Source organism: Rhinocladiella mackenziei (assembly GCF_000835555.1).
Source record: "Rhinocladiella mackenziei CBS 650.93 unplaced genomic scaffold supercont1.1, whole genome shotgun sequence".
In the NCBI taxonomy this organism is placed as follows: Eukaryota; Fungi; Ascomycota; class Eurotiomycetes; order Chaetothyriales; family Herpotrichiellaceae; genus Rhinocladiella; species Rhinocladiella mackenziei.
Genome location: NW_013550604.1, coordinates 687,051 through 712,101, shown reverse-complemented (window position 1 = coordinate 712,101; position 25,051 = coordinate 687,051). Strand labels below are relative to the sequence as shown.

Below are 25,051 nucleotides of genomic sequence, written 5' to 3'. Positions count from 1 at the left end.
TATCCAATGCACTATAAAGTACAAGACGAGAGACAAAGAACGTGAAAGCAGTGCGATGCTATCCCAGATACTTATAGCTATCGGCAGGCACACGAGGCTATTCGACAGCCACAGTGGGCCTGCCAAGACCGTTCGAGGGGCTTCCAGGTTGTGCCATGACAATTGCTCTGTGCAACGATGTAGCATTCGCATGTCTATAAAAGGAGTCTTAGCACCTCGATAAGTAGATAGAAAACAGAGCGCTCCTTCATCTCAAGTGTGATCAGCAAGGGCTTGTCTGAGGTGGTCCACAGACTGGATCCGATGGAATACCACGACCCATCGGATCCAATCCATGGATTATCTCGATGCCGAGGCATGTCCGTTCACGCTCGGTCACGAACCATCTCGAGGGTGATCAGTAGAGCTTCCCTGGATGGTCCACAGACTGGATCCGATGGCGGTGCGGCAAGGGGAGCGCGTGCACACGTGATTAGCCGGCACGACACTCTTTGGCGTCGCTACATAACGCCAAGCCACAACCAAGCGATTTCAAAATTAATTAGCTAAGCACAGTAACATATGGTATTAACCAAGCAATTTTCAAATCATTGAATTGAAGGGAATGCTCATAAAGCAATGATCATTGTAATAGTTAACTTAGTTGGGATAATATACTACGAGAAAGTTTTTAGCATAGTTCATCGAGTCCGAGTTCTTGCAATAGTAATAATTATTGTAATAGTTACTAATGGGATTACGCACATTTATGTCATCCTGTATTTAATTAAACTTTGGGCGACCCAACGGGTTTTGGGCGGGTTCGACCCCTTTTGTCACGGGACCACATGCCAAGGATTACGTAATTAGGAGTTCAGCACTTCCTGCGTAGCATTCTATCTTGACTCTCTTCGTGCTACGTCTTGTACTAGAACTCGATGCTAGCTAGAATACATTGATTGTATCCTTGACCCCGAACCCTCACACTGCTAATAAAATCAACTAGATTAACTACTGCTTACAAATAATATTTACGTCCACTTAGGAGTAACTCTAGGCAACAGACAACGATAGGCAGTAGCAGAGTGTAGCCCTTGGCACGTGGACCCGTGACAGGTACGATATTCCCCATCGGATCCAGTCCATGGACCATATGTCGACGATGTTGATCACCATGTCTTAACGAGGACGATGCTGACAATATACTCAATTTGGAAGGTATATGCGACGCGAGTGGATATTGCGAGTAACCACTCGCGAGTGTGCAGCACTGATGTCAAGCGACTGTCGTGATCACGATTCGGGTGACCTCATCATCACCTCCCTCTCCAGCCCACCATCCACCTCACTCTCTGCTTTTTGCTTGCTGCCAATAAATTTTAGCCTTGGGGCTAAAATTGTTGGCAGCCATGGCATGGAAGTCCCGAGCAATAAGAATTCCATTTAACTCGAGACCCCCAATGAGCCGAGGCTCTTCAGCCAAGGTTCCTGCCTGATTCATATCCCACAGCAAGATATGACGCGACCCAACAATGATAACAAGATGTGCCTGCAACTCGCAATCGTTTCCTATCTTTTGCTGCACTTCTTGGCCTAGGATATAATTCTTCAACTGTTGGGCATCCTTTTCCCGAACCCATGACCCAACTGTTCCGGAGTGGAATTGGTCAGAGTTGGTGAATCTAAGCATGAGGATTTGGGAGAGCGTGTAGTCGCGTAAATTGGTTGCTTGAGGACGAAGCTGACGGTTTGTCAGAAGAAATAGAAGCTGTCGCGGTGGTTTTCTTCTGTCCTCCTAGTTAGATCATCTGAAGAGGCGTCTCGTTGCATCATCAATCGTCGATAACAACCCAGTGCCCCTCCAAGCTCTCTGTCGGCTATAAGGCGCCGAAGTGACACTGCCAAAGAGTCACGAATGGCATACTTATTCAGAATCGCGGCAGCGATACGGCGCGCTGCAACATTGTTCGCTATCTTCAGGTGCGTTGATGGCATTTCTGGGTGAAATGTAAAGCCGCCATAGTAGACTACTAGTGAACGCCATGATGAACAATCATCATTATTCTAGAAGTAACAAGTTAGCGTGAATCGGGGCTGAGATAAGAGTACAGTTACCAATTCTTGAAGCTTGATCTCCGTCTTGAATTCGTCGTATTTGAGAGGCATAAAGTGCCCTTTGTCGTCACGTTTCAGGCCATCTTCAAGGTCTTTTATTACCGATGCTGAAGTAGCAAGGTGGTCGAGAAATAGCGAAGATACTTCAGAGTTTTCCGGGTTTTCTATCTCTGGCGAAATACCCTCGATACGACTCTGAAGATATAATAGACATGTCTCCGTGTTGTAAACGGTTTTGACCGCTCGTTCTCTGCAGAAATGAAATCCGTTGAAACGGATGGTCATTTCTGAAAGGTACTTCTCGCTGTCTGTGGGATTTTGGGTGATTTGTTGTAGGGTGTCTTTCAATTCCGAATTTGTCAAGCCACAGAGCTGAGCCAAGTCCTTATGAAATGACAGATTCCTTGCTATATTAAATCCACTGCCCACTTGAGACAGGGAGAGTGGTGAGATGCCCGTGATGAAAATTCTTTGGATGCGTCCTGCTGCCGCCAACTTCTTCATTTCAGCCCAGAAAGCCAGCCAGGTTGCCCCGACACTAGTCTTCTCCCAATTTGTCGTCTTATGTCCTTTGATGCCTTGGGGTGATTTGAGGTAGTGATTGGGAAATGAATCGTACTCGTCGACGAGTATGTAGACTCCTTCAATATCTGCAAGACGCTTGTCCTGTGCAATCGTACTTTGAACTAAATCGACACACTCCACAAGACTAATGTTAGGGTCTTTACTGTTAATACCTTGGCGTAGAGTTTCAAAGTTTCCGCCCAAGTATGCAGTATATGCTTTATAAAACTGCTTAATGGAAAAATTCAACGCCCTGATAAGTGCCTCATTTGCCTCCGTGAGGTCTGGGCGGCGGGGTATTGATGAGAAATCGAACTTCAAGACGAAGTACTTTCCGGGGCTCACTTTTCTTTCATCGATATCTTTTTGCACATCAAGACCCTAGAATGATTGAAAAGATGTAAGTTCTCACATCAAGGTAATTAAGGATACAGTTGCGTACCTTATACAGCCATCGATGTTCATCTGCATACTGAAGGCCGTGGAAATGTTCCAGCATCCTTATTGTTAGTGTTTTGCCGAACCGACGTGGGCGGCAGAAAAGTATGAACTTGTCGAGTTTGCGCAACTTAAAGATGTAGCCGGTACGATCGAAGTAAGCCTGGCCCTCTTCCTGTAGAAGATTGGGAAAATCCGTTGCTCCGGATCGGAAGTAGTTCAGTTCGCCGTTGATTATCAGGTCACCATTGCCAACTCGGGTTCTCTTTGGCGAAGGAGCCATCTCGGGCGCATGCTTTCTCTTCCTCGTCTCGGGGCCAGCGCCATCGAATTCTCCCATTTCTGATGCTTTAAGTCTACGTCCACTTGTAGAACGAGAAGTCAAGTTTGACAGTTGCATCATTTGAGGTTGAGATTGGGCTGCTGGAGGAGGTGCGTACTGATATGGTTGCTGAAAACCCATTGCAGGAGATGAAGCAGGGTAAGGGTTCATTCCGAAAGGTGTACCAAAGGGTGCCACACTGGGAAAGACACTCCACTCTCTAGGAGGTGGTTGATATCGAGGTTGCTGACCTAGAGGTGACCGAGTGTCTCGATGGGGAATAGCATAAGCATCCTCGACAGGCCCGTGATCGAAACGACGTCGGCGTCTTCGTTCTTGTGCAGTCTCAACGGCAGAAGTTTCATTTAGAGCAGGGCCTTCAACAAAGCGATCAATGAAAGCATGAGCACCGGCTTCAGTGAAAACTTGTTCATCGTCCTGATATCGTTGCTCAGCTTTTAGACGATTTTCTCCTCGAGTGCGTGAATCAAGAACAGCTACGGCACCTCGAGCAATCCCGAGAACGACATCAGTGACCAATTGAGATAGATAAGGTCCAATCTCATCGATGGGAACTTCTTGTAACAACAGTATGAACTCAGCATCTCGAAGGTAGTCATTCTTGGAGTATGTAGGAGGGGGAGATGATGGAGGGTTCGGAATTCGAGGAGGGCGTCGACCTGTTTCTCGAGAGTCACCACCGGAAGGTCCTGTGGTATCATCCATTTCGTTGACAGAGGTATGGACGCTGTGGGAACGTAGAAGTGATAAGTTGAAGAAGCGAGGACTAAGGTCTTCGAGATCACTGACTAGAGTCCACTCAGGTCGAGGTTGTGGACGAGGTGAACGGAAGCCAAGGTCACGAGGGGAGGGTTGCTTTTGAGTGCGATTTCGACTAGATTCCTGAGAAGAGGAAGAAGGAGAATGACGTCCTCGAGCAAGAGGTTGGATTTCTTGAAATGCAGGTGTTTTTGGAGGCCACGTCGAGGAACCAAAGGTTTGGTGAGAACGCGTCGGTTGAGGTGCTGATCCCAACAAAGGTAGAGGATTTCTTTGTTGGATGGAAGATGCTGGAAACTCTCGAGTTGGGAAACCACCAGGTGCTGGAGGGGTGTTTTGGGAAGGAAGGCGTGCAGACAACTCCCCAACGAGTTGTGTCAGAGTAGGTGCGGGCTCAACAGATTCTGAGGGAGATGAAACCACTTCTAGAGTCGACAGTTCAGACCCTCCCCTCTACGACCGGTTTCCCCTGCTAAAGTCTCGTACGCGGCTGTCGTGGCTCGTCCCCCCTCAGCATCGTCGCCGCTATCGCCGTCACCATCGCCATCATCATCGAAATCTTCGCGACCTCTAGCCTCTACACCCCCACCACCAGCAAGTACTCAAGCACACCGCCTCTCACAACCTAGATCACCGCCCATCCTCTCCATACACGACCTTGAACGCCGATTTCAGAACAAAGCGAGCCCTTTTTCCACTCAGCGCTCGAATTACACAGCACGAATTTCCCCTAGTAATGCTCTTTCACAACTTCTACACGCAGTTACAGATCTCCTCGAACCTTGTAATCCAAATGGCATCTTTTACTGCAATCATTATCCTTTCTTAGCGAAACACGACACTTATACACAATGTTTTGGTAAAAATGCTATCAACACCATCGGCAAGAAGAAAGAACAAAGGGGTGGCCAATAGACTTTTGTTGGAGATACTGTAAAGGTGATGAACGGTTTAGCACTTGACTGCCTGTCATGCAGGGAGGATGTCGTCGTCAAAGTCGTTTAGCAACCACACACCAAGCTCTCCTTACAAGAAAAGTTCAATGCTCTCGCCATCTTTATACCCACCCATGTTTGCTTGCCCCTTACATAACCCATGCACGTAGCGCCCCACTACAATACAACTATCCAATGGTGCTGAACGCATAACCCACAGCGACCGCGAATAAGACTCTAGAGACCCAGGGAAGTCTCCCAAAGCCACCAGGGTAACCTGCCGACCTGCCGATATTATGAAGGTCAACACTCGAGAAAACGCTCCCGACGTTCGTTACCCCGAGAACGCTAACAGCGGAGGATGACTTTGAACACAAGGGGCAGAGCCCCACACACCACTCCACACGAACTATCGAATGGTCAAAGAGTCTGGAATTTTCTCTGCCGGAGATAAAAGAATGAGTCTGGATCACCTGTAGGATACATCTAGAATAGCGCTAGTACCCTATAGACTGCACAGCCTGCACGGGAGTATGAGTAATAATAATAATAATCGGGATATTCTCACCTCGTGAAAGGAGAGGCTTCATCATTTGTTCGTTAAAGCGTCTTGCTACTTCAGTAACTATTCCTTCCATGATAGTGACACTATCACTTTGACAGATAAGTTCCATCACCTCTCTTCCTTCGTTCCAATTCCCTGCAGCTGCGACTACTACTCCTGTCGTGATCGAAACGTTCTCGCATCGTGAGAGGAGGAGCTTCATCGCTTGTCCGTCGAAGCGTCTTGCTATTTCAATAACCATCTCTTCTGCGACAGGGATGTTTTCGCCTTTAGAGAGAAGGAGCTTCATCATCTCTCCTCCAATTGGCTTATTCTGTAACGCCGCCTGCACGACTTGTGTGGTTATCGGAAGTTCAAGGTATCTAGACAGAAGGTTTATTATCTCAATCCCATCTCTCTCGTTGCCCGCCGCGGCTGCCACTATCGCCTCGCTCAGCGGAAGATTGGTATGTCGATCCAGGAAAAGCCGCATTGCCTTCGCTCCATTCCAGAAATTGCGTGCTGCCACTTCAAGTAGCGATTGCGTGATAGGTAGATCCCCTGCGGCATCCAGGAGGGATTGAGGCAGATCTAGGTCCGTTTTCGAAGTTCCAGCCGTGGCTTGCAACAACTTTTCATGGGTCGCAGAATCCATATTTCTGCCAGTCGCGTATCTAAATAAGTTCAGCTTCTTGCTTCTCCAGTTGTGGCTTCAAATAGCATTTTTCTCGCTGTGGCAGATTTGGTGAAGCCGGATTATATCAGGTAGGCTATTCGGGGCTTTTGGGTGCAATTCAAGGCTAGCTTCGTGTAGCCGTAGGTAGGTTGTGCTATTATGGAGGTCTTGATAGAGGAGTATGCAAAGGATATTAGCGTAATCAGGATCGGCTCGAGATCGAGATTCGGCTGCTACCGTAGCATGGGTGGAAGATTGGCACAGCCTTCGCCGTCTCCGCGTTCAGCTCATAGGCAAGATCATTGAGTATTCCAGTATCACAGCTGAACATGTTGCCATATACAGTACGACAGTATATCATGGGATCCGCTCCAAGGACCATCTAGATATCAGGCCAAGCGCCAGACACTGTCCCCCGGCTCCACCTGGCCACACGGTCCACGGATTGGATCCGATGGCGGTGGTATATCATGGTGTCGGATTCATGGATCACGTCGACATCCGCTACGAACCATCTCGAGTGTGATCAGCAAGGACTTGTTTGAGGTGGTCCACAGACTGGATCCGATGCGTGGATCGTCTCGATATCGAGGATATCGATATCTATCGAGTAGGGTCCCCCCCCCCCCGGGTACATGGTCCATTGATTGGATCCGATGACGGTGCGGCAAGGGAAGTGGCCTTGTGCCCACGTGACACCGCCAAGCCATATGCTTACGTGATTGGCCGCCGGCACGTCGCTCTTGGCGTCGCCGCACAACGCCAAGCCCTAACCAGGCGGTTCTAAAATAAAAAAAAAAAAGAAGAAAAATCAAGTTTATATTTTATAATTCCAAAAAACTGCTTCAAAATTGATATCAAATCGTGGTTGACCTATCAAGGACGTAACCGAGTGGCAAAACACTTGGCTTACAGTCGAACCGATAGAATTGAGGGGCCTTACTAGTGTTCGACCATAGGTAAGGCAAGAGGGTTGTCCGGCCTAGATTTCTAGGTGCCCTAGATGGGTAAACGTAATGCTCCAGCCAGTGATTGTTGATGTTAAACTGAGTGATACCGAGGGAGGTCACTGATTCAAACCTTTCTTGAGTTGAACTTGTCTAGCTAAAGCTTTCACTGGCTGCGGCGCCCCATCTATAAGTTCGTCAGAGATGGACTATGGGAGGGGGGCCTTTCTTTTTTTGGTAATTCCCCCCCAAGTCCTATATCGCCAGTATAGCGATATAGGTAGGATCGCGCGAGCTATAACCTATTTCACTGATCTGGAAGACACTGAATCTGTGAAATGGGGGCTAAATAGAAGGATTAAGATATGTGTTATCCAGCTTGACTGGGTAAATATTGCCTAATGCTGCGCTGATTGGACGGAATTTTTATCCAAATATACAAACTTGATTTGATTTCGATTTATCTGGATACGATTTATCTATTTGCAAGCCTGAGAAAGAGTGCTATGGCTCTCCCAACGAGTGCAGGATAGAGCCTATTTATATACCTATCTGAACAGTATCCTTTCGTGTTGTTGCCTGTGCTGCAACCTAGCAGGCAACCATCTCATAGGTCAACTGTCGAACTTTGAGCGGGGCGGATATAACTCGTGTGTAGATTGCAGCTATGGAAAGGGGAGAGCTCTCTATATAGACCAGGGAATAGGGGCTCTTGGCATTAGGCACCAGCGGGCTCTAGCGTAATAGGCTAGCCTTCATACGCATACCCATCGTCGTCGATGTGATATCGACCCAGGATGCTGTCTTGACGATCAAAACCACTACCTGGCCAACGCATCCCATTGCCTGCATCCGATACGAGACCGTTGGTTATTTGGGCAATTCTTCCGCTACAGTGTCTTTCGTATACCGCATCCGCGCAACTGCCTCTATCGTCCTTCCTAGCCCTCCAACTGATACCATATCATGGCTGGCGAATTCCACGTTTTTAATGCATCACAGAGGTGGGAACCATCAGACACTAGAGCATACAAGACCCGAAAATCCCATACAAAGTCCCGCTCAGGCTGCAAGACGTGCAAGCTTCGAAGGGTCAAGGTAACCCATACATAGCCCCTTCGCTCACAAAAGTGCTGCCTGCTCATTCATGCGCGAACCAGTGTGACGAAGTCAAACCCCAATGTGGCCAATGCCGACGAAGAGGGATGATATGCGCGTACGCAGGCGAGGAGAGTCCTCCGGTGCCGCTGTGGCCCGGACGCAAGACACCTCCAGTGCTGGCCAATGACAACTTGGCGTTTACTACCGATTACGATCTCGAAATGTTGCACCATTTTATTAAAGTCGTCGGTCCAGATATGTACAGCAGGAGAGCTCTAGACATGCAATCAATCGACATCTGGAGCCTAGCCCAAAGTGTCTGTTCCCCTTACCCCGGTCCCGCGCTGCCATTTGCCGCCTACCTTTCCTGACTAACCCGTTACAGGTTCCTCACGTAATGCACGCCGTCCTGGCGGCCTCCGCCCTCCACCTCAATACCACATCCAACAAGCCCCTGCACGCTCTCATCGAAACCGGTCACTGGGTCCACGCCTCCTCCTCCTTCCGCACCGCCCTGTCCAAAATGACATGGCACGCCAACCCCGATCCCCTCATCACATCATGCATCCTCCTCAATCTCCTGTCTTTTGCGCACGTTGACGTACACGCACCCGCAACATCGCGGTGGCCGCTCGCTCCCGACATCCCTGGTGCTGATCCGCTGCAGTGGTTCAGTGTACAGCTAGGGTTAAGTCCACTACTCACGGGTCTGAGTGCTCGCACAAAGGGTGAGAGTATCTGGCAACCCCTCTTCATCGCGTCAAATCACACATGTCTCTACGATGAGCGGGATGGGACAGTCGGCATCCCTTCATCATGGTGCCAGCTTTTCGGCATAACAGACACCTCCAGAATAGAAGAGCACATTTACCTTCGACTTGTCCGCCGCATCACTCTCCTCCGCTCTATCTACGACAGCCTCGAATTCACACACGAAGTATCTGGTCTCCCCGGTTGTCCTGATCACGATATCAATGCAGTCAAATACCTCCAGTTCGTGCAAGGCATAACCCCTCAGCACATCCACTTACTTTCTCAGAAAGATCCTCTCACGATGCTATTGTATGTACATTGGATGGCGATGTTATGCGCCGTGAAGCACTGGTGGTGTTGGCCTAGGGCAAAAGCGGAGACAGGGGCGGTGGTGACGTATTTGGATGAAGTGCATGGAGAGTGGTTGGGGAGACAGGGGTGGCTGGATTTTCCGGCCAGGGCGGTGCGTTATGAGCTGAAATGGAAGGAGAGGAATCGTAGACTTCTATGAACGAAATAGACCGTCATTTTGTGGGCCATTACCGTCGAGGTTAACTACAGAAGGGCAGAATCACAAGCCGTTCCCTTTTGGAAGCATTCCACCTCGCACCCATGTCCCCCTTCTACCGTCTTCAGTTCTTGCCGAGCTAATTCCGAATCCGGATATCCGCCACTGGATCGCTCTGATTGGCAGGCTTCTTCTGTCAGAATGTCCATTTCACCAATATCAACACTTTCCCCTGGAACATCTACACGAATGAGGAGACCCTTGGGCTTAAACGCAACCTCGTTCCATCGATTGATGACCTAAAGAATATTTCGTAATCGTGCCAATAAAAAGTTCCTCTCTTCATTACATTGCCGTGCTTTGTATCCGACCAGCAAGCCGAAGAGAAGTGCTAACGTTCTTGCTCACAGTTGCGGTCCATTGATGGGAGTCATTTCGGCTTCTTTGGTGATTTCTCTGATAAATTCGGACCATAGCTCTTCGTTGATACCGCATTAGGCCAGCAATATTGGATAGTGGAACCTAGAAGTGATCAAATGAGACTTGGTGGGTACGTGGAGGCCTCTTCCTATGGATTCTGAAGCATGGCCGAGTCTGCCGCTTGCGGGTATGACAAGGCCATCTGTCAGGAAGAGGTTCACAGTCCCTTGGGGATCGCCCAAAAAGACTAAGAATCCTGTCATTTTAGGACAGAAACCTGGACCTCTTAGCTTATATACTTGTCAGAACCCGGTTCGTGGCAATTATCCCCTCTTCCTAACGTTGGATTGCCGCAAGGATTTGCTCGCGACTCTGAATCTCCTTCGTTTCCTTCATAACCGCATTCCTGAGGTCTGGGTCAAGAGCATTCAAGAAGTGCCAGGCACGTCTCTCGCGCAGAGTCATATCATCAGGGATATCTTGCTCGAGAGCCTCGATTTCGTCGAGCAATTCGCGCCCTGACTGACCCTTTCGTTGTCTCTTTTGTTGAAGTTTTAACGTCGCTGTGGCAACTCGGTTGGCAGGAGCCACAATCAGATCTCGAAGGAACTGGATGAAAGCAGGCCATGTCTCTACGGCCTTCTCCTTTCGAATCCATGCCCGTGCGGCAGTTCCCTCGAGGTATGTTGCTGCTACACGTATGCGTGTAGCGTGCTGGTCCTCTCCGATGCCCAATCCAGCGAAATACAGGGTCCACCCGACTTCATAGTCGGATAGTTCACGGACATTCTTCGCAGCGAACGATGGAGGCTTAGCCAACCGCGGCTGCTTCGCCAGGAGTGTTTCTGCATTCGCCGAAATGGGTCTCTTCTGGCTGTTCGATAACATCGCTGTCTGTACGTTACCAGCAGGCGCTTCTCCTGCTAGCTCGGCCTCGAGGGCCCTGATATCTTGGTCCATTCTTTTCTCTTTGACTCGTTCTTTAAGCCACTCTAGATACTGAGGCTTGGTCATCTTTCCTCTTTTGGCATGCAGTTCTTCGACTTCTTCGAATTAGTCGTCGTCTTCCCCTTCGATGGTGAGCTACTCGCCTGCGATTCGCCTGCTGTCGTCAGGCTTGCTCAACTGAACCGTGTTCGAGCCCGTGGCTTCGGTAGGGGTGATTTCGTCTCGATCGGCGTTGTCGCCCATAGCGACACGTTCGTCTGTGTCTTCTGTGCCGCCTGCGGCCGTGCCAAGTGCCTGCGAGCGCTGCCGCGCCCGCTGGCGTGTTGCCCTTGTCATGCTCACCGCAGGCTTGAATCACGTCTGCTCATTCTGCGTCAAGGGATCGAGAATTATCAAGGAATGCCAAGGAACAGAAGAGCAAGCGTGATTCAGTATGGAATTGATGAATTGACAGTCCTATATGATATCGGCTCGTTCGCTTGAGGAGTCAAGCGATGATGCGATGAGATGAGAAGGATATAAGCCTGCGTCTCGCCCGGTATTTAGTGTCTTGGCAGGGGCAAGCCTGACATGATCAGAGAAGGGAAAGCGGAGCCCTCGTGCACGGCAATGACGTCAGCGCAGTTGGTCATAACCCTGCAAGAACTAGGACCGTAAGTCTCAACGCCCTCCCAAGACAAGGCACGAATGCAACATTTGTTGGTATGTAGTATGCAGAGTGCATCGCCATCAACACATGGGGCACGTGGGGGAGACTAGGGAAGGGAAACGAGGAAAAGAAAATTGCTGATCTTTCAAAACAGCCCCCCGCAACTACAGAGTTCGTTTTCCTTTTTAAGTTAGTGTGTTTTTGACATCGCCTTCTTTTGTCGGAGCATGGGTGCACGCACATTCGACTGAGTCGGGAAGAGCCGGGGTTAGGTGATGCCTAGGCTCTGCATCAGAAACACCCCACTGTGGGCATTCCCCATTAGGTTTAGACTAGTCACGTACACTGCAGCCTTGTAGCCTTTTTCTCGCTTGCTCCTCGCTCAGATAGACGGTTTAGGCTCAACCTTGTCCGAAGGAGCGTTGTAATGATGAATCTAGTTACGTTTAGATCAAAAACCATGTTGGGGTGGGGGTTGGAGGGGGGAGAGGAAGGGAAATTTATTCCTGGCGTCTGTCGTTTTCCTGAATGGAACTAGTGATTCCCAAGATATGATCTTCTCTTCTGACCTTGCCTTCGCTCCGCTCCCTTATTTATTTCCTACTTATAGCCACGATGATGATGCAACAGCAACGAGTCAAAAGTATTATGGAGTTCCAAGTGGATGGTACGGTTCCAGTCGTAGGTATAAATGGGAGAAGTCTCATGCCAGAGCATCAGGGCCGAGTTCGTCCAACTCGTCTGCAATCATGACTTTCTTCAACGCCTATCTGCATCTCTACGTACTGTTCGTCCTCGGGACTTTAACTTCCTCCGGTCCTACCTCTTCAGACTATATTGACCTTGGTTACGCAAAACACTCTGTTACAACCACTAACGCCACAGCCCGAGGCCACAAGATCAATATCTACAAGAACATCCGCTTCGCTCAGCCTCCAACAGGCGACCTACGCTTCAAGTGGCCCCAGCAGCCAGTACATCATGACGGCATACAGAATGGCACGCTCGCACATGGATCAACCTGCATCAGTTCCGCCCCGGCATATGTACCCTTCCCACCCTTCAATGGCACCCACTTCGGCAGCGAGGACTGCCTATTCCTCGACGTTTACGTCCCGCAGAGCGTCAAGGCAGCGGATAAAGTCCCAGTTCTCCATTGGCTCTACGGGAGCGCATACGCCTTCGGCGGTAAAGACTATTTCTCCAATCCCATGGGACTCTTCGATGAGTTGTTGAGCAACGAGCGGCCATTCGTGTTCGTGACAAGTAACTATAGGATGGGGCTGTACGGCTTCGCCTCATCTCCCTACGAAGAAGGCATGGATCCCAACATTGGTCTCGCAGACGGTCGGATGGCCCTCGAGTGGACACAAAAACACATCGACAAGTTCGGCGGGAATCCCAAAGATGTGACTGCCGTCGGCCAGAGCGCCGGTTCCGGCATCGCCGAAATGATCATCGCCGAAAGCAAGTATAGGCAGGTCCCATTCCAAAGGGCTTTTCTTTCGTCTTCTGCTCTGCCGCTGAAGCGCAACGTTACGGCAAGGCGGGAGGAAGTATACCAGACCATGCTTGAATTGTCCAACTGTACATCACTTGCCTGTCTCAAGAGGTTGTCGGAGGCTGAGCTGAGTGATGTCAATAACATTATGGTCACCAAGATGCCGAACTATGCCGGTGGAGGGTGCTATGGGCCGGGTATGGGGTTTGCACCGTTTGTTGATAAGAAGACTGTGCATGATCTGACGACTGTTACGCTGTCGGATCAGCATGGGGGTGATGGGTTGAAGGGACTGATCATGAGCAATATGCAGAACGAGGTATGCAAAGGAAAATTTCCTCGCCAACGTGGGACTGACGGGGCAGCAGGCCTCAACCCTCTCTTCAGACTCCAACATGCCAGAAGCCTTCCCCTCTCTCGTCCGGCGCATCCTACCCTCTGCCTCCAACGTCACCATCGCTACGATCCACTCGTTCTACCGTTACCCACCTAGTCTCCCTGAGAAGCTTGCATGGGACTGGACGGGCGATGCAGTGTTCTTTTGCCATGCTCTGGCAATGATAGGAAAATATGGTGGGAGGGCAAGGAAATATGTTATGAGCATACCGCCAGCGGTACATGGACAGGATTTGAGCTGTGAGTTCTCTCATTATCTATCTTCGACTTTTTTGAGAATACTTGTGCTGTTTTGGACGAAGTAGAGAATGGTGCTAATGAGGGGTATAGATTCCTTCTATCCCAACTTCCCACTCGGCTTTGATGTCGATGAAGGCACAGCCAGGGGACTGCAACAGCTGTTAGGGGATTTCATGTATGGTAGGCCGTTGGAGTTCAATGGCATTGGAGGGGAAAGGCTACAGTGGCATTCATTTGGGAATGATGCGGCGATCTTGAACATTACAGCAAATCGATTTGAGATGGATACGACGGTCGAGGATGTGGAGAGATGTAGGAAGGTGAATGCTATTATGATGGATGAGAAGAACGGGATCTGAGATGTGATTAGGTAGTGTTGAACAGGTGGTGGCCTATCGTTCACGACTAACCGGGTTATTTTGCAATACTCGCTCACTAGGCTGTATCACAAACAACCGGCAACAATGATGACGTATACTCCTTAGATATAGGTCGGCTCAACCCTACCCTCTGACCGAATTCGATCAGAGCACTTTTTCAATGAGATAAGTTTGACAGGAGGCTTTGCAGCCGTGCACAGGGCCGCCTTGCGATGCAGTTTGGGAAAGCTGTCGGATGATAGACCATCAAACCGGATCGGCAAAATCGGGTCAAGGTATAGGGGTTAACCACAACGAGGATAGAAGTGAAAGAAGCTCTCAAGCAGGGATTCTTTCACAACTCAAAATTCGTTCTGAATCGCTCAACTCTGGGTCGACCACGAAAGTCAAGGGTGTCCTGACGGGCCCGGAGCAGTATCAAATTTGAAAATTGGAAGCAGCATTGGTCCAGAGTGGTTCGGTCCACTTGAACGAGATTATTCGACATCGGGAGACGTATCGCATAACGTAGTGATATGTTTTCAGAATGAAAAGTTCGTGACTATTGTAAAGGTGATGAACGATTTAGCACTTGGGCGCTTGTCACGCAAGGAGGATGTCGTCGTCAGGATCGTTGAGCAACACCACACAAAGCTCTAATTTTTTCATCTCTCTATGCTCTGTGTATCTTGGCGTGCGTGTGTGTGTCCTTGCAAAAACAAACTAAAGGCTCGATGCGCTCCTTAACTTTCTACCCACCCATGTCTGCTTGCCCCTTACATAATCCATGCACGTAGCGCCCGCTACACTACCAGAAAAGAGGAGGACGACAGCGATTCAGAAGGTGATAGGATCCAGATTCAACTCGCACACCTTTCTATCAAGGAGTTTCTCTTATCTGATCGAGGAAGTTTGACAGGTTGTCGTTAAACGGATCTAGTTAAACACGCTGGTAAATCTGTCGAACAATGAGCAGTACCCCTTTCCTGGGAAAGGTTATCACCTCTATGCAGGGCATAACGGAAGAATAGGAGTAGAAAAGAGGTCAACTAAGTATACATATACTGGTAACCTGGCAGGACCAGTTGCCAAAGGGACAGAGCGTTCAATACATCTCATTTGCACCCCCAAGTTTGACATAGTCACACTCCTGAGATGGTCCATACTCTGGATCCGATGAGGGTTGTTGTTAAACGGATCTTGTCAAGTGCTCTGGTTAATCGCACACCCTCGAGGTGGTCCATAGACTGGATCCGATGAGGGTTATTGTTAAACGGATCTAGTTAAGGGCTCTTGTGAAGGTTCAGGTTCAAGGATTCAATCAATGTATTCCAGCTAGCATCGAGATCTAGGTACAAGACGTAGCACGAAGAGAGTCAAGAAAGTATACCACGCAGGAAGTGCTGAAGAACCGCTGAATACGTGATCCCTAGCCACGTAGTCCCGTGACAGCTCTAGTTAATTGTTATGGATTTATGGAGGACTTGTCATATTTTGCCAAACTTCGTGAATTGAAAGAGTGCTCGTTTACGTTGCTTCTCGACTAATGCCGCAAACTTTGCATCTTGCCCGAGTCGCTCTTGAAGCTTTTTCATGATATTTAAGTCGGGAGACCAACCCGGTGGTCGAATAGTATCGATGATATATGGGCATTCACTGAACCAATGCTCCTTACCACATATACACGAGTGTGGAAGTGCTTGTCTCCCTTGAAATGTCGAGAAGGCAGCATTTGATATTCTCCTTAAGTTGCGAAATTCTTCGATTAAAGATATCACATCCTGTGACTTCTTAACCAATTCGCTAAAGTATCGCTCTGCGAAGGATGGGTTGTATCCTTCAATAGCATTGAGAAAGTCGTAGCAGGCTCGATCTCCTTGAACATCCGGTAGTTTAATCTTTTCTGCTTCGGTGTAGAAGACTTGGAATCATCCATCCGTTGATTGCTCGGAGCTTTCCTCAGACTTCTCAGTTCGTTGATAAGTTCCCATTCTCGTGCTGTATCGGTAGGCGCGAGAGCTTGCCTTAGCTTCCTGAGTTTCGACCATGGTGTAGGACAGCCCTGGTCAATATATGTAAGACAAGTTCGAGATGTCCTCTCAACAATAAGAGCGTCAATATCGTTAAGAGCCTTCCTTTGAGTTTCCCACTTGCGAAAGTTTTGCTTGTACTGCTTTTCGAGATAGTAGTACTCTTCCTTCTCTTCGGTGCGAGGTATTTCCATTTAAGCTCGGTCTCATCATAAGGACCAGACAGAGCATCTTTCAGTGTAGGCAGACCTGGTTCTGTGAGAGTAGAAGGTTGAGAGTCTTTGTCAGGATCGATATACTGCGAGATATTGGTGTTCTCAGCCCTTTGACGAATTGTGAGCAGCCATTGTTTCCAGTCCGCTGGCTTGTCCAGGATGAGAGTTACTGTTTTGGCAGGAGAGCTGTCGAAAGTATTCTGTGTTGATGGCATAGTGGCTATATGTTTAGATAGCAGTTGGTCTAGTTTCCTGAAGGGTAACGTCGAGCGCTGATTGGTAGAGAAAGTTTAGGCTAGTACAAATCAGGCAGCGTGCGATAGCCGGGCTCATAACTGTCAAACTTCGTGAATTAAAAGAGTGCTCTTTTCAATTCACGAAGTTTGACATATTTCGAAGGGGTCCGGGGGACCGTCAGACTATACACTTTCGAAGCGTGTACGAAGCGTACAACGCTCCCGAAGGTCTTAATAAGCCTTGGCGTCGCCACATGTAACCCCGAAGTGGTCCATAGACTGGATCCGATCATGGAGGTATGGCACGTGACTCATTCTGTGCCAAGCTTTATTGGTAGGATTATCGTTATGCCGATAATCGATTGTCGATAACCAATTATCGATCAAGGCGCTAACGTTATCGGCTTATCGCAAACCACGCTGTACCACTTTCGGATCTTCGCATAAGGCCAGCACGTGCAAATTTGGGGTCGGAAAATTTTCCTTCCGGCCGGAAAATGTGCGTCCTCACATTCGCTATGGAGATGGACCAGGAGGTCTTTGAAGACACGGTGGAATTCCTCGAGACGCAGGCGAAGCAGAACCCAGGGAGGCTATTTCTGCGGCAATCGTGGCTCACCATCATATCGGGATCTCCGCTTGACCGGATACCCGTAAGCCAAATCATCCGCTGTCCACTGTTCCAAAATCAACGCTACTGGCCAAGCTTGTTCCATCGGAGGGACTGCCCCAGCAATTCGGTTCAGTGTGTATGTGGTTCGCTACCCTCTTGGAGAATACTTGCGCGGCTGGGACATTGCTGCTGTGAAAAGCCTTCTGTGGCATGGCATTAAATGGCTGCTCCGACTTGGCGTCTTCCTCAGCGCACTCTGTCTGGCGGCGTCGCAGTTCGTGTTCTCGATCTGGGCGCTTGTTGGGAGCGATCTCGGCAAGGTATTGCGACACTTGAGGAAATAGTTTTTCATGACTCTTCGTATTTCCATCGAAGCCGGCATTCTTTCTGGGCTCGCATCAAAAAGGAGCTGTAGATCAAGCTCTGCATCCTGCCAGGCTCACAAGGAGTTCTTCGAAGAAGTCTTTTCATCTTTTTGTTGAACGGATCCGCGTCCAAAGTCAATGCATGCTTTGACCGCGTTGCAATAAGTGTCACCCATGCGAGACGACAGCCGTGCAATCCAAGAACGGAGCTCTTTTGAAGTCAAAAATTCTTGGGCAGACATTTTGTCAGCAAGCGGTTCCGCTAGTGAGTCGACAATCTTCCACAAGCCGACCTCAAGCATGACGATGCCCAAGCCAAAGGTATCGAATCTGGTGTTCCGCAGAGCTTGAAGCCTTGAGCGCTCCGTCGTCGTGCCCTGATCCGGAGGCCTCGCCTGCTGCAGAGAAGGTCGGTAGAGTTGAAATGTTGGATCATGGCAAGGCAAAGTCGACAGATCTTCCCGCTCGGCGTCTCCCGATCTCATGTAGGTGAATCCGGCCAAAAAGAGCTCTGATAAATTCTCTTTGTCAAACACAAGAACATTATGACTGCGAACGGCTTTGTGCATCCAGCCCACAGTCACCATATTGGCAAGACTCTGAGCGAGTGCGAGCGCCATGGCGAACCGTAGGTCCAGCGCCGGCGGATCTTGACGCCGCTTGCGATCAGACAGCGCTCACGCAGCAAGCTTGGTGCGGATAATACATCTTGGAGGAATTTGTAGACAAGCCCGATAGATGTGAAGCTGGGATCCGTAGTGATCCACCCCTCACGGTAGAGCATGGAGAAGTTGACCGGAGCGGCCGGAGACGACTCTGTTGAGTTCTCAGCGATGTGCATCTGGCGAAGGGTATACACAAGTTGATCCAGGCGATACTCCTTGAAGCTGGTCGGGTTGGAGAAGCCAGAGCGCCACTCTACCACTACCGGTGCCTCCACCCCATCCTTGTCGCCGGCAACCGGAGACATTCTCTGAGTCAGCAGGCCAAATGCGCGTTCGGCTCCAAGCACCTCTGCCAGATTGACTTGTGTCTGCCATTCCGAACACAAGTCTCCTGGCCTAGTCGTGGTGGGTAATCTCGAGCTAGTCAAACCGCATACGTTTGATCAGACTATTCGAAACCGTGAGTACAGTAATCCACGATCGTAATCGATCTTACCATAGCTCCTGTAGTTAGATCTGTGCTCAAGGCCTTGATCTTTGCCGCTATCTTCCAGTCGTCATATCCGGTCCTCGTGCCCTCGTGAATGTCCATTAGGCGATCTGAATTGGCTGGAGCCACAAATGTAGCCCTAAGATGATAGTGCAGTCCGTCCGTTTCTGATGGAGACAAAACGAACATCATATCTTGGTTCAATTGTCTCAAGTCTTTGAGTAGCTTCTCCAAGCTCCTTTCATTACTGATGATCCAGGCTCCAGACTTTAGTAGCTTCGATAGCCCCTTCTGATTCTCTGTTGCATGCTTGTTCACAAGAGCACAAATCTCCGTCAAAAGTCTTTCCGCTTCCGAGACAGCTCTCAGGATCCATTGATTCCTAGGACCTATCCCCGTGGATTTCAAGACTCGGTGGAGGCAGATCGACCGCTCCCGTTCGAACTCTACGGCGATGCCGTATAGACGTTGATCTGTCTTCCTCCTCTTGATGGCTAGTATCTTGTCAGTTCTGAAACACGCTGAGAGCTGAGGCAGTGCTGAAGGCAAAACTCGCGGGATCTTGAAGAGAGTTTGATGCCCTCAGCCCTCAAGATTTACTCCGGCGGGATATTGTGGCCCAAAAGCTCGTAAAGACGACTGGGTGGCTTTCGAAATGTCTGAGACGGTCATATGTCCTTATGCTGTCCCATTGCACAGTCATCGGTCTTATAGCAGTTGCATTAGGCAGCAGCCCAACTCGAGCGTTCTCCAACAGAGCAAAGGCATGCTATTCGTTGAAACATGCTGTCAGGGCAGCCCCTGCCAAGACACTAGATACCAGCGAGACGCAGGCTTATAACCTGCTCATCGCACCCCTCAAGCGATCGAGTCTATATCATATAGGACTGTCAATTCCATCAATTCCCTATTGAATCACGCTTGCCCTTCCGTTTCTTGGCATTCCTTGATACATGCCAAGGAGGGAATTCGGCTAAGTGGCCTCTTCTCCTGCTGCCACTACTTTCGATTCGTCCATCGCGGCTCTGTGGGCAGTTGCCTCTCAGGCTGACCGGGACGATGAATTCACACTTTCTCGTGGTGTCCGGCGTGAGCACTGGCAAGGCCCACTCACGGGTGAAGTACGCAGTAAGAATCGGAATCTCGGTAGCAACCAGACACAACGCTATAATGGCTGGAACAATTTGGCTGGCGGCTTCGAAGACGAAAAATTTGCTCACGATAAAGGTTTTTGTGGTGCCGGCGACGCTAGCAGCTACCAAGAGTAGGAGGCTAGCGACGTTGATAATGCGTACGAGATTGAGCCAGACATAGCAGCACCTCGCGATCTTTGGACTTTTATGATTTAACAGCTTGTCTCTGACAATTGCCAGGGTGATTGAGAGCATCCTTGCGGGAGTTGGCAAATCGAGACCAGCAGAAGGAATGAGATCTAGGTTGCTAGCGAAAGGTTATGGTGCAGTTGAGTGAGACTGAACAGTACATATGAAGAATCGAGCTGCAGCTACCCAAGGACGGGATTCGGTCAGCGGGTATCAAAACGTCCAGAACTACTTGACCTTGTGGGATGTTGACTCGATTGAGACGTCGGTGCTTCAAAATGTGGTCTGGTGACCATTCGTGCAGCAATTCACCTGTCGTCCATGAAAGGATTCTGAGACACAGATGGTCGAGGACTCTTTGCCGTACATTTGGTTAAGCCGAGAGAGGGCGCTTAGACCCTTCAATTGAAGTCCGCAGCTTACCAGGGGCAACCTCAGACGTAATCAAGCACTTTAGTCCCAGCCGTACTGACACCGCTTTGCAGCTTCCTATTCCGCGCCTCATCGATATAGGTGACAGGAACATCCGTGAACTACTCAGGCAAAGAGTCTGCACCACTACAGTCCTCGTCATCTTCAATGGAGGAGTTGAAGGGGCCCATTTTGAGTTGGGACATCTCCCGGCAGCTATTGTGCCGTTCAGGCATCCTGAGAAAATCCAACGCCCTAGGACACGGCAGGTATAGTCCGCTTTCGGAGCCCCCAACATTAAGATGAAATTGCTGAACATCAATCTCGGAAGCGATAGGCAACAAACACAAACGGCATGTACTCTTGAGACAATATTGAGTGTCGGAGTGGAATATAGGCGCCGAGGGGCGGAAGTTGCTAGGAAAGATGCAACACTTATTGGACAATGCGACGGGCTAGGGTGGCCAATATTGTCGAAGACGGGTGAGGGCTGGTCACTCAGCGCAATGCATGACGCCTCGAAGTCCATTTGAAGAAGCAATATGGTGTGACAGGGTAGCATATCAAATTGATTTTAGTCCGGCATTCTCGACCAGAGGAAGTCACAGCGCGAAAAGCCAAAAGAAGGGTGCTCTCGAAAGCAGAAGTAACTTCAAGCTCCGAAAGAAGGGGGCCAACTCCGGTTCAACTATGCAGACACAAACCCCCATGCCCCCAGCGAGCGACAACGTGCCAACCGGAGACGAAGGCGGAGATCTTTGCCTGGCTTTACAAACGGGGGTCCGGAAAACTATAAAAGCAAAAAAGAAAATTGGTCCCTACGAGGATCGAACTCGCGACCTAAACTACAGTTAGCGATCAATCGAAATTGAGATTGTCAATAGTTATTCACCTTGGCGTTATTAGCACCACGATCTAACCAACTGATCTAAGGGACCATTTCAACCCGTAGAGTCGGGTTGTATTGTTGGGACGCATTGTGGAATTAAAATATAAATTATCAAGCAAGCGACCATGACGTCACTCTTGTCCAACGTCCTCTTGACTCGAGATGTTGGCCAATCACGTGACATATTACTTGGCAATGTTGTAGCCTCCTTAGTCTAGCTCTCCTGTTAGATAGAACAACGCATTCTTCTCTAGACTCCACAGCCTATCAAAAGAACGTATACAACTTACAACTAAGGCCCTGGAAGATGGCACCATTCCATCTTAACGAAAATAGCCTCCCAGTTCAATATACCCAGAACTACCCTTCAAGCACGATTCCATAGCAGATGCTCTTTCAATGCCACCTGAACGCAACAATATGTGTACCGCGGTCTTTATCGGCGTTTACAACATCTCGGTGACTGATATGCCGGTTTTTATGCTCCAAAATGAGACAAATGCCATTGTTCGCGTTACTGCCTTGCAGTACTACAATATGGGCAATTCAGCAGTCCTGAGCAACCGTTTGCGACAGCTATGAAGCCATTGGGTACATCGACTCGATTGGTCGTGCGGGCCAGTCTCTGCACGTCGGAGATTACGTCATGATTCCGGACAATGTGGATGATGGCCATTTCACCTTTGGACCCTACTTGCCCATCTCATTCGGAGCTGGCCAGCTTGGTGGTTGTCAAAATACGATTGATCAGACCCTGTTTCGACAAACTTATTGCCGTTGGCAAAACCCAAACACTAGTGGAGGATGTTCTACTACATAGCTGAATACGTCTCAGTTGCACAATGCAGATGACAGCCAGCGAAACCGTCCATGCTACCACAGTAATGGATAATTTATTTTTGTCTGACATATTCGCCACTGGATGGACGGCTCTCGATTACTCTGACTCTCAACCAGGAGATCCTGTTGTAGTCCTTGGTGTTGGTCCCGTTCGGTCTTCTCGTTGTATATTCTGCCATGCACCGAGGTGCGTCGAGGGTGTATTCTATCCACCATGTCCCACAACGCCTTGACGTCACCGAGGCGATTGGGGATATTCGAATCAACTTCAACTGCGCTGATCCAGTGAAGCAAATCATGGCCCTGGAACCAGATGGCGTCACCCGAAGTGTCAATTGTGTGGGCTACCAGACTGTCAACGCGCAGGGGAAGATCGAATTGGTGGCATCGTGTTGTACAAAATGATACTGTAGAAAACACCAATGATTATAGAGGTATAAGCATCCCGGGGTATGTTTCGGAGATCAAAACCTTTCTATCCCCCCTGACGCAGTTCTCGGCCCAGGCTTTGAAAATGGGCAGGGGCATGGTTCTGCATTGCAACACGCTACGGAACTGACTCAATTGATCTCCAGCGGCAGAGCTTCACCAAGCTTTATCGTTAGCTCAAACATTGGTATCGAAGACGCGCCTAAGTATTGTGCTCTCTTCGATCAGCGTCTCGAGACCAAGGTTGTCATCCAATTCTCGTGAAGGGGCCGACTCAGATGAGATTGAATGGACAACTGTCATCAAATGGGTTCCGTCGAATGCTCGGAGGCCTCCGTAGGAAAGACAGCCTCGCACAAAAGTAAGCCGACTCAACCGCATCTGATATATTGACGATATTATAGTTCTTCTGCTCTTCCAAGATCTTCTGATACACCTGGATATGCTAGTGCTTCTGGCCTTCTACACCCTCGAATGGATACCACGTTCGCCCATCTCTTCCATGGTGGGACAGCTGTTTTGTCGCTAAAGTCCATCCTAGTACAGAAGAGCATTCATTATGGTCTCATGCTACGACTCTCGAGAGCTTAATTTGCAGTCTCGACTTCTACCTTATACGGCCGTACTTGCCATTCAAACTTCACCACAGTCTACATTAGTGTATGCTTCGTTGGAAGTTTTACGCCCGACAGGTCATTTACAATATCCAGAAGGAAGCGGAATGCGCTGATTCGGCCTTCAATTAGTATTGTCTTGTCCAACGGTGAGCCATGGATCAACCGGACCAAAGCACGAATCAAAATGCTTTAGGTTACTGACACTTCCATCGACTTGGATCACTTATGTGGCTGCCACCCCTATGCAGAATACGACGCACAATCTTTGGTTTCCTGTGGTCCTGTGTTTGATCTTTCTATGCTTTCCGGCGGCTCCGCAGTTTTGCCACAACGATGTTCTTTTTACCCCAGAGGTGGCTTCAAACCGGAAAGGTTCTCGTAGAGACAGCGTGAATGAGATGGCGCAAACGGAAATTATCAATGTTCGCGTATGGGTAGATTTGCCAAGAGAGCATGGCAGGGAAATACCTGGGGAGATCTCATAGTTTGTCAAAAAGGCCGATGGCTCAGATTCTCGAGTAGTAAGGTAACGAAATGAGGTAATCACTTTATCCCAGTATATGAAAAGCCTCTTTGAAGAGACGTTCAATGTAATCCGCCAAATTTATTCAACATGATAGTTATAAGAGCGATTTTCTCCGAATTCTTTACCCGGACATCTCCAAACAATAGCAGCTTTCCCTTTGCAAGGATCAGTGCTGGAACGGAGGAAGGATACGTACAGACAATGATATCACGGGACAGAAGGTGTGTCGAGAGGTAGAAGGTCCTGTATTTGTCGGTTGCTCTTATGATAGCGCCGTAGATAGAGGCAGATAGATTGACCTTCAATATTCGCCCGACTGTCAATCCACCACACAGTCGGCCCGGCCTTTTGATACCAGAGAGCCAACAGTAAGAGAGCCACGGGATCTTTCTCTTGTAATCGAGCCTTGAAGGATTTTTGCATGTGGAACCCAAAGGCCAGAGATCTCGCCATCGTCACCCGATCATGGGGAAGGTTTTGAAGTTGAGCTAGAACATGTACCGCTGTAAAGTATGGACTGTTTTCGGCCGTGGATGATGAGTCGAGGCCACAGATGCGGGACAGGGAGGAGGGAACATTGTCGATTCCAACACTGGGAATGGAAGCGAACAGCTGGGCGTACTCGTCAGAGGTGGACCGGAATGCGCTGTTGGGTCGTAAGGGATCTGTGAGCTTCCAGACGGCCATCTTTCCCTTGCACATGTTCAGCCAATCCAGATCACCCGGCTCCGATGGTTTCAGAGGCCATGATTCTTCTGGCGACAATGATTCGATTGACGAGAAAGCAATGATCCCCACAAGGGCCGCGGTCAACCATAGTGGGTCCCGGGCTTCTGGCTGAACAGGTTGGGATAATGCATGGTTGAAGAGGGTTATGCATTGAGATGCATGATAAGTTGCTGGTATACTTCGCCCATGTCTGGAATCCCGCACGCCCATGTAGCGATTATGCAGGGCCGTGATAGCTAATAAAGCGTGCATTAGAAAGGGATACTATCTCTTTGTCAGTATGGAACCAAATAAGGACCATGATCGCGCTACCGAGCAAGCAAATTTGTAAAAGGCATTCTCTGCGAGTTCCACGTATTTAGCTCCGAGAGAATATATGGTGCGGGTCCGAAACTGATTCAATAGCTCGGTACATTGCCTGTCCAATTCGAAGCTGACAGCGGTATTGAATCTGGCGATGGCGGGGGCATTGTCTTTGAATGCTGGCATTGTTCCGCGA

General features: G+C 49.2%; 10 protein-coding genes and 1 non-coding gene across 11 annotated transcripts; 3 read left to right on the top strand and 8 right to left on the bottom strand.

Moving 5' to 3' along the window:
- Nucleotides 1-1,324: 1,324 nt before the first annotated feature.
- Z518_00252 (uncharacterized protein) lies at nucleotides 1,325-1,669 on the bottom strand (the record flags this gene model as incomplete). The annotated part of the gene is made up of 1 exon (XM_013420855.1): nucleotides 1,325-1,669. The coding sequence occupies one exon, from the start codon at nucleotides 1,667-1,669 to the stop codon at nucleotides 1,325-1,327; it is 345 nt and encodes a 114-aa protein (XP_013276309.1).
- A 374-nt stretch (nucleotides 1,670-2,043) lies between these two features.
- Z518_00251 (uncharacterized protein) lies at nucleotides 2,044-4,144 on the bottom strand (the record flags this gene model as incomplete). Its single annotated transcript, XM_013420854.1, has 2 exons — nucleotides 2,044-3,039; nucleotides 3,101-4,144. The coding sequence occupies 2 exons, from the start codon at nucleotides 4,142-4,144 to the stop codon at nucleotides 2,044-2,046; spliced, it is 2,040 nt and encodes a 679-aa protein (XP_013276308.1).
- Nucleotides 4,145-5,630: 1,486 nt separating this feature from the next.
- On the bottom strand, nucleotides 5,631-6,332 carry Z518_00250 (uncharacterized protein; the record flags this gene model as incomplete). The annotated part of the gene is made up of 1 exon (XM_013420853.1): nucleotides 5,631-6,332. The coding sequence occupies one exon, from the start codon at nucleotides 6,330-6,332 to the stop codon at nucleotides 5,631-5,633; it is 702 nt and encodes a 233-aa protein (XP_013276307.1).
- Nucleotides 6,333-8,505: 2,173 nt separating this feature from the next.
- Z518_00249 (uncharacterized protein) lies at nucleotides 8,506-9,520 on the top strand (the record flags this gene model as incomplete). Its single annotated transcript, XM_013420852.1, has 3 exons — nucleotides 8,506-8,718; nucleotides 8,787-9,394; nucleotides 9,445-9,520. 3 exons carry the CDS (start codon nucleotides 8,506-8,508, stop codon nucleotides 9,518-9,520), a joined length of 897 nt encoding a protein of 298 aa, XP_013276306.1.
- Nucleotides 9,521-10,418: 898 nt separating this feature from the next.
- Nucleotides 10,419-11,096, bottom strand: Z518_00248 (uncharacterized protein; the record flags this gene model as incomplete). Its single annotated transcript, XM_013420851.1, has 1 exon — nucleotides 10,419-11,096. One exon carries the CDS (start codon nucleotides 11,094-11,096, stop codon nucleotides 10,419-10,421), a length of 678 nt encoding a protein of 225 aa, XP_013276305.1.
- Nucleotides 11,097-12,428: 1,332 nt separating this feature from the next.
- Nucleotides 12,429-14,175, top strand: Z518_00247 (uncharacterized protein; the record flags this gene model as incomplete). The annotated part of the gene is made up of 3 exons (XM_013420850.1): nucleotides 12,429-13,499; nucleotides 13,549-13,816; nucleotides 13,907-14,175. 3 exons carry the CDS (start codon nucleotides 12,429-12,431, stop codon nucleotides 14,173-14,175), a joined length of 1,608 nt encoding a protein of 535 aa, XP_013276304.1.
- A 1,928-nt stretch (nucleotides 14,176-16,103) lies between these two features.
- Nucleotides 16,104-16,635, bottom strand: Z518_00246 (uncharacterized protein; the record flags this gene model as incomplete). The annotated part of the gene is made up of 2 exons (XM_013420849.1): nucleotides 16,104-16,237; nucleotides 16,326-16,635. 2 exons carry the CDS (start codon nucleotides 16,633-16,635, stop codon nucleotides 16,104-16,106), a joined length of 444 nt encoding a protein of 147 aa, XP_013276303.1.
- Nucleotides 16,636-17,708: 1,073 nt separating this feature from the next.
- Z518_00245 (uncharacterized protein) lies at nucleotides 17,709-18,604 on the bottom strand (the record flags this gene model as incomplete). The annotated part of the gene is made up of 2 exons (XM_013420848.1): nucleotides 17,709-18,293; nucleotides 18,341-18,604. 2 exons carry the CDS (start codon nucleotides 18,602-18,604, stop codon nucleotides 17,709-17,711), a joined length of 849 nt encoding a protein of 282 aa, XP_013276302.1.
- A 2,730-nt stretch (nucleotides 18,605-21,334) lies between these two features.
- Nucleotides 21,335-21,460, bottom strand: Z518_00244. The gene has a single exon. It is a non-coding gene; the product is annotated as a tRNA-Ile (tRNA).
- Nucleotides 21,461-21,810: 350 nt separating this feature from the next.
- On the top strand, nucleotides 21,811-21,993 carry Z518_00243 (uncharacterized protein; the record flags this gene model as incomplete). Its single annotated transcript, XM_013420847.1, has 1 exon — nucleotides 21,811-21,993. The coding sequence occupies one exon, from the start codon at nucleotides 21,811-21,813 to the stop codon at nucleotides 21,991-21,993; it is 183 nt and encodes a 60-aa protein (XP_013276301.1).
- A 2,037-nt stretch (nucleotides 21,994-24,030) lies between these two features.
- Z518_00242 (uncharacterized protein) lies at nucleotides 24,031-25,041 on the bottom strand (the record flags this gene model as incomplete). The annotated part of the gene is made up of 2 exons (XM_013420846.1): nucleotides 24,031-24,816; nucleotides 24,865-25,041. 2 exons carry the CDS (start codon nucleotides 25,039-25,041, stop codon nucleotides 24,031-24,033), a joined length of 963 nt encoding a protein of 320 aa, XP_013276300.1.
- Between the last annotated feature and the right edge of the window lie 10 nt (nucleotides 25,042-25,051).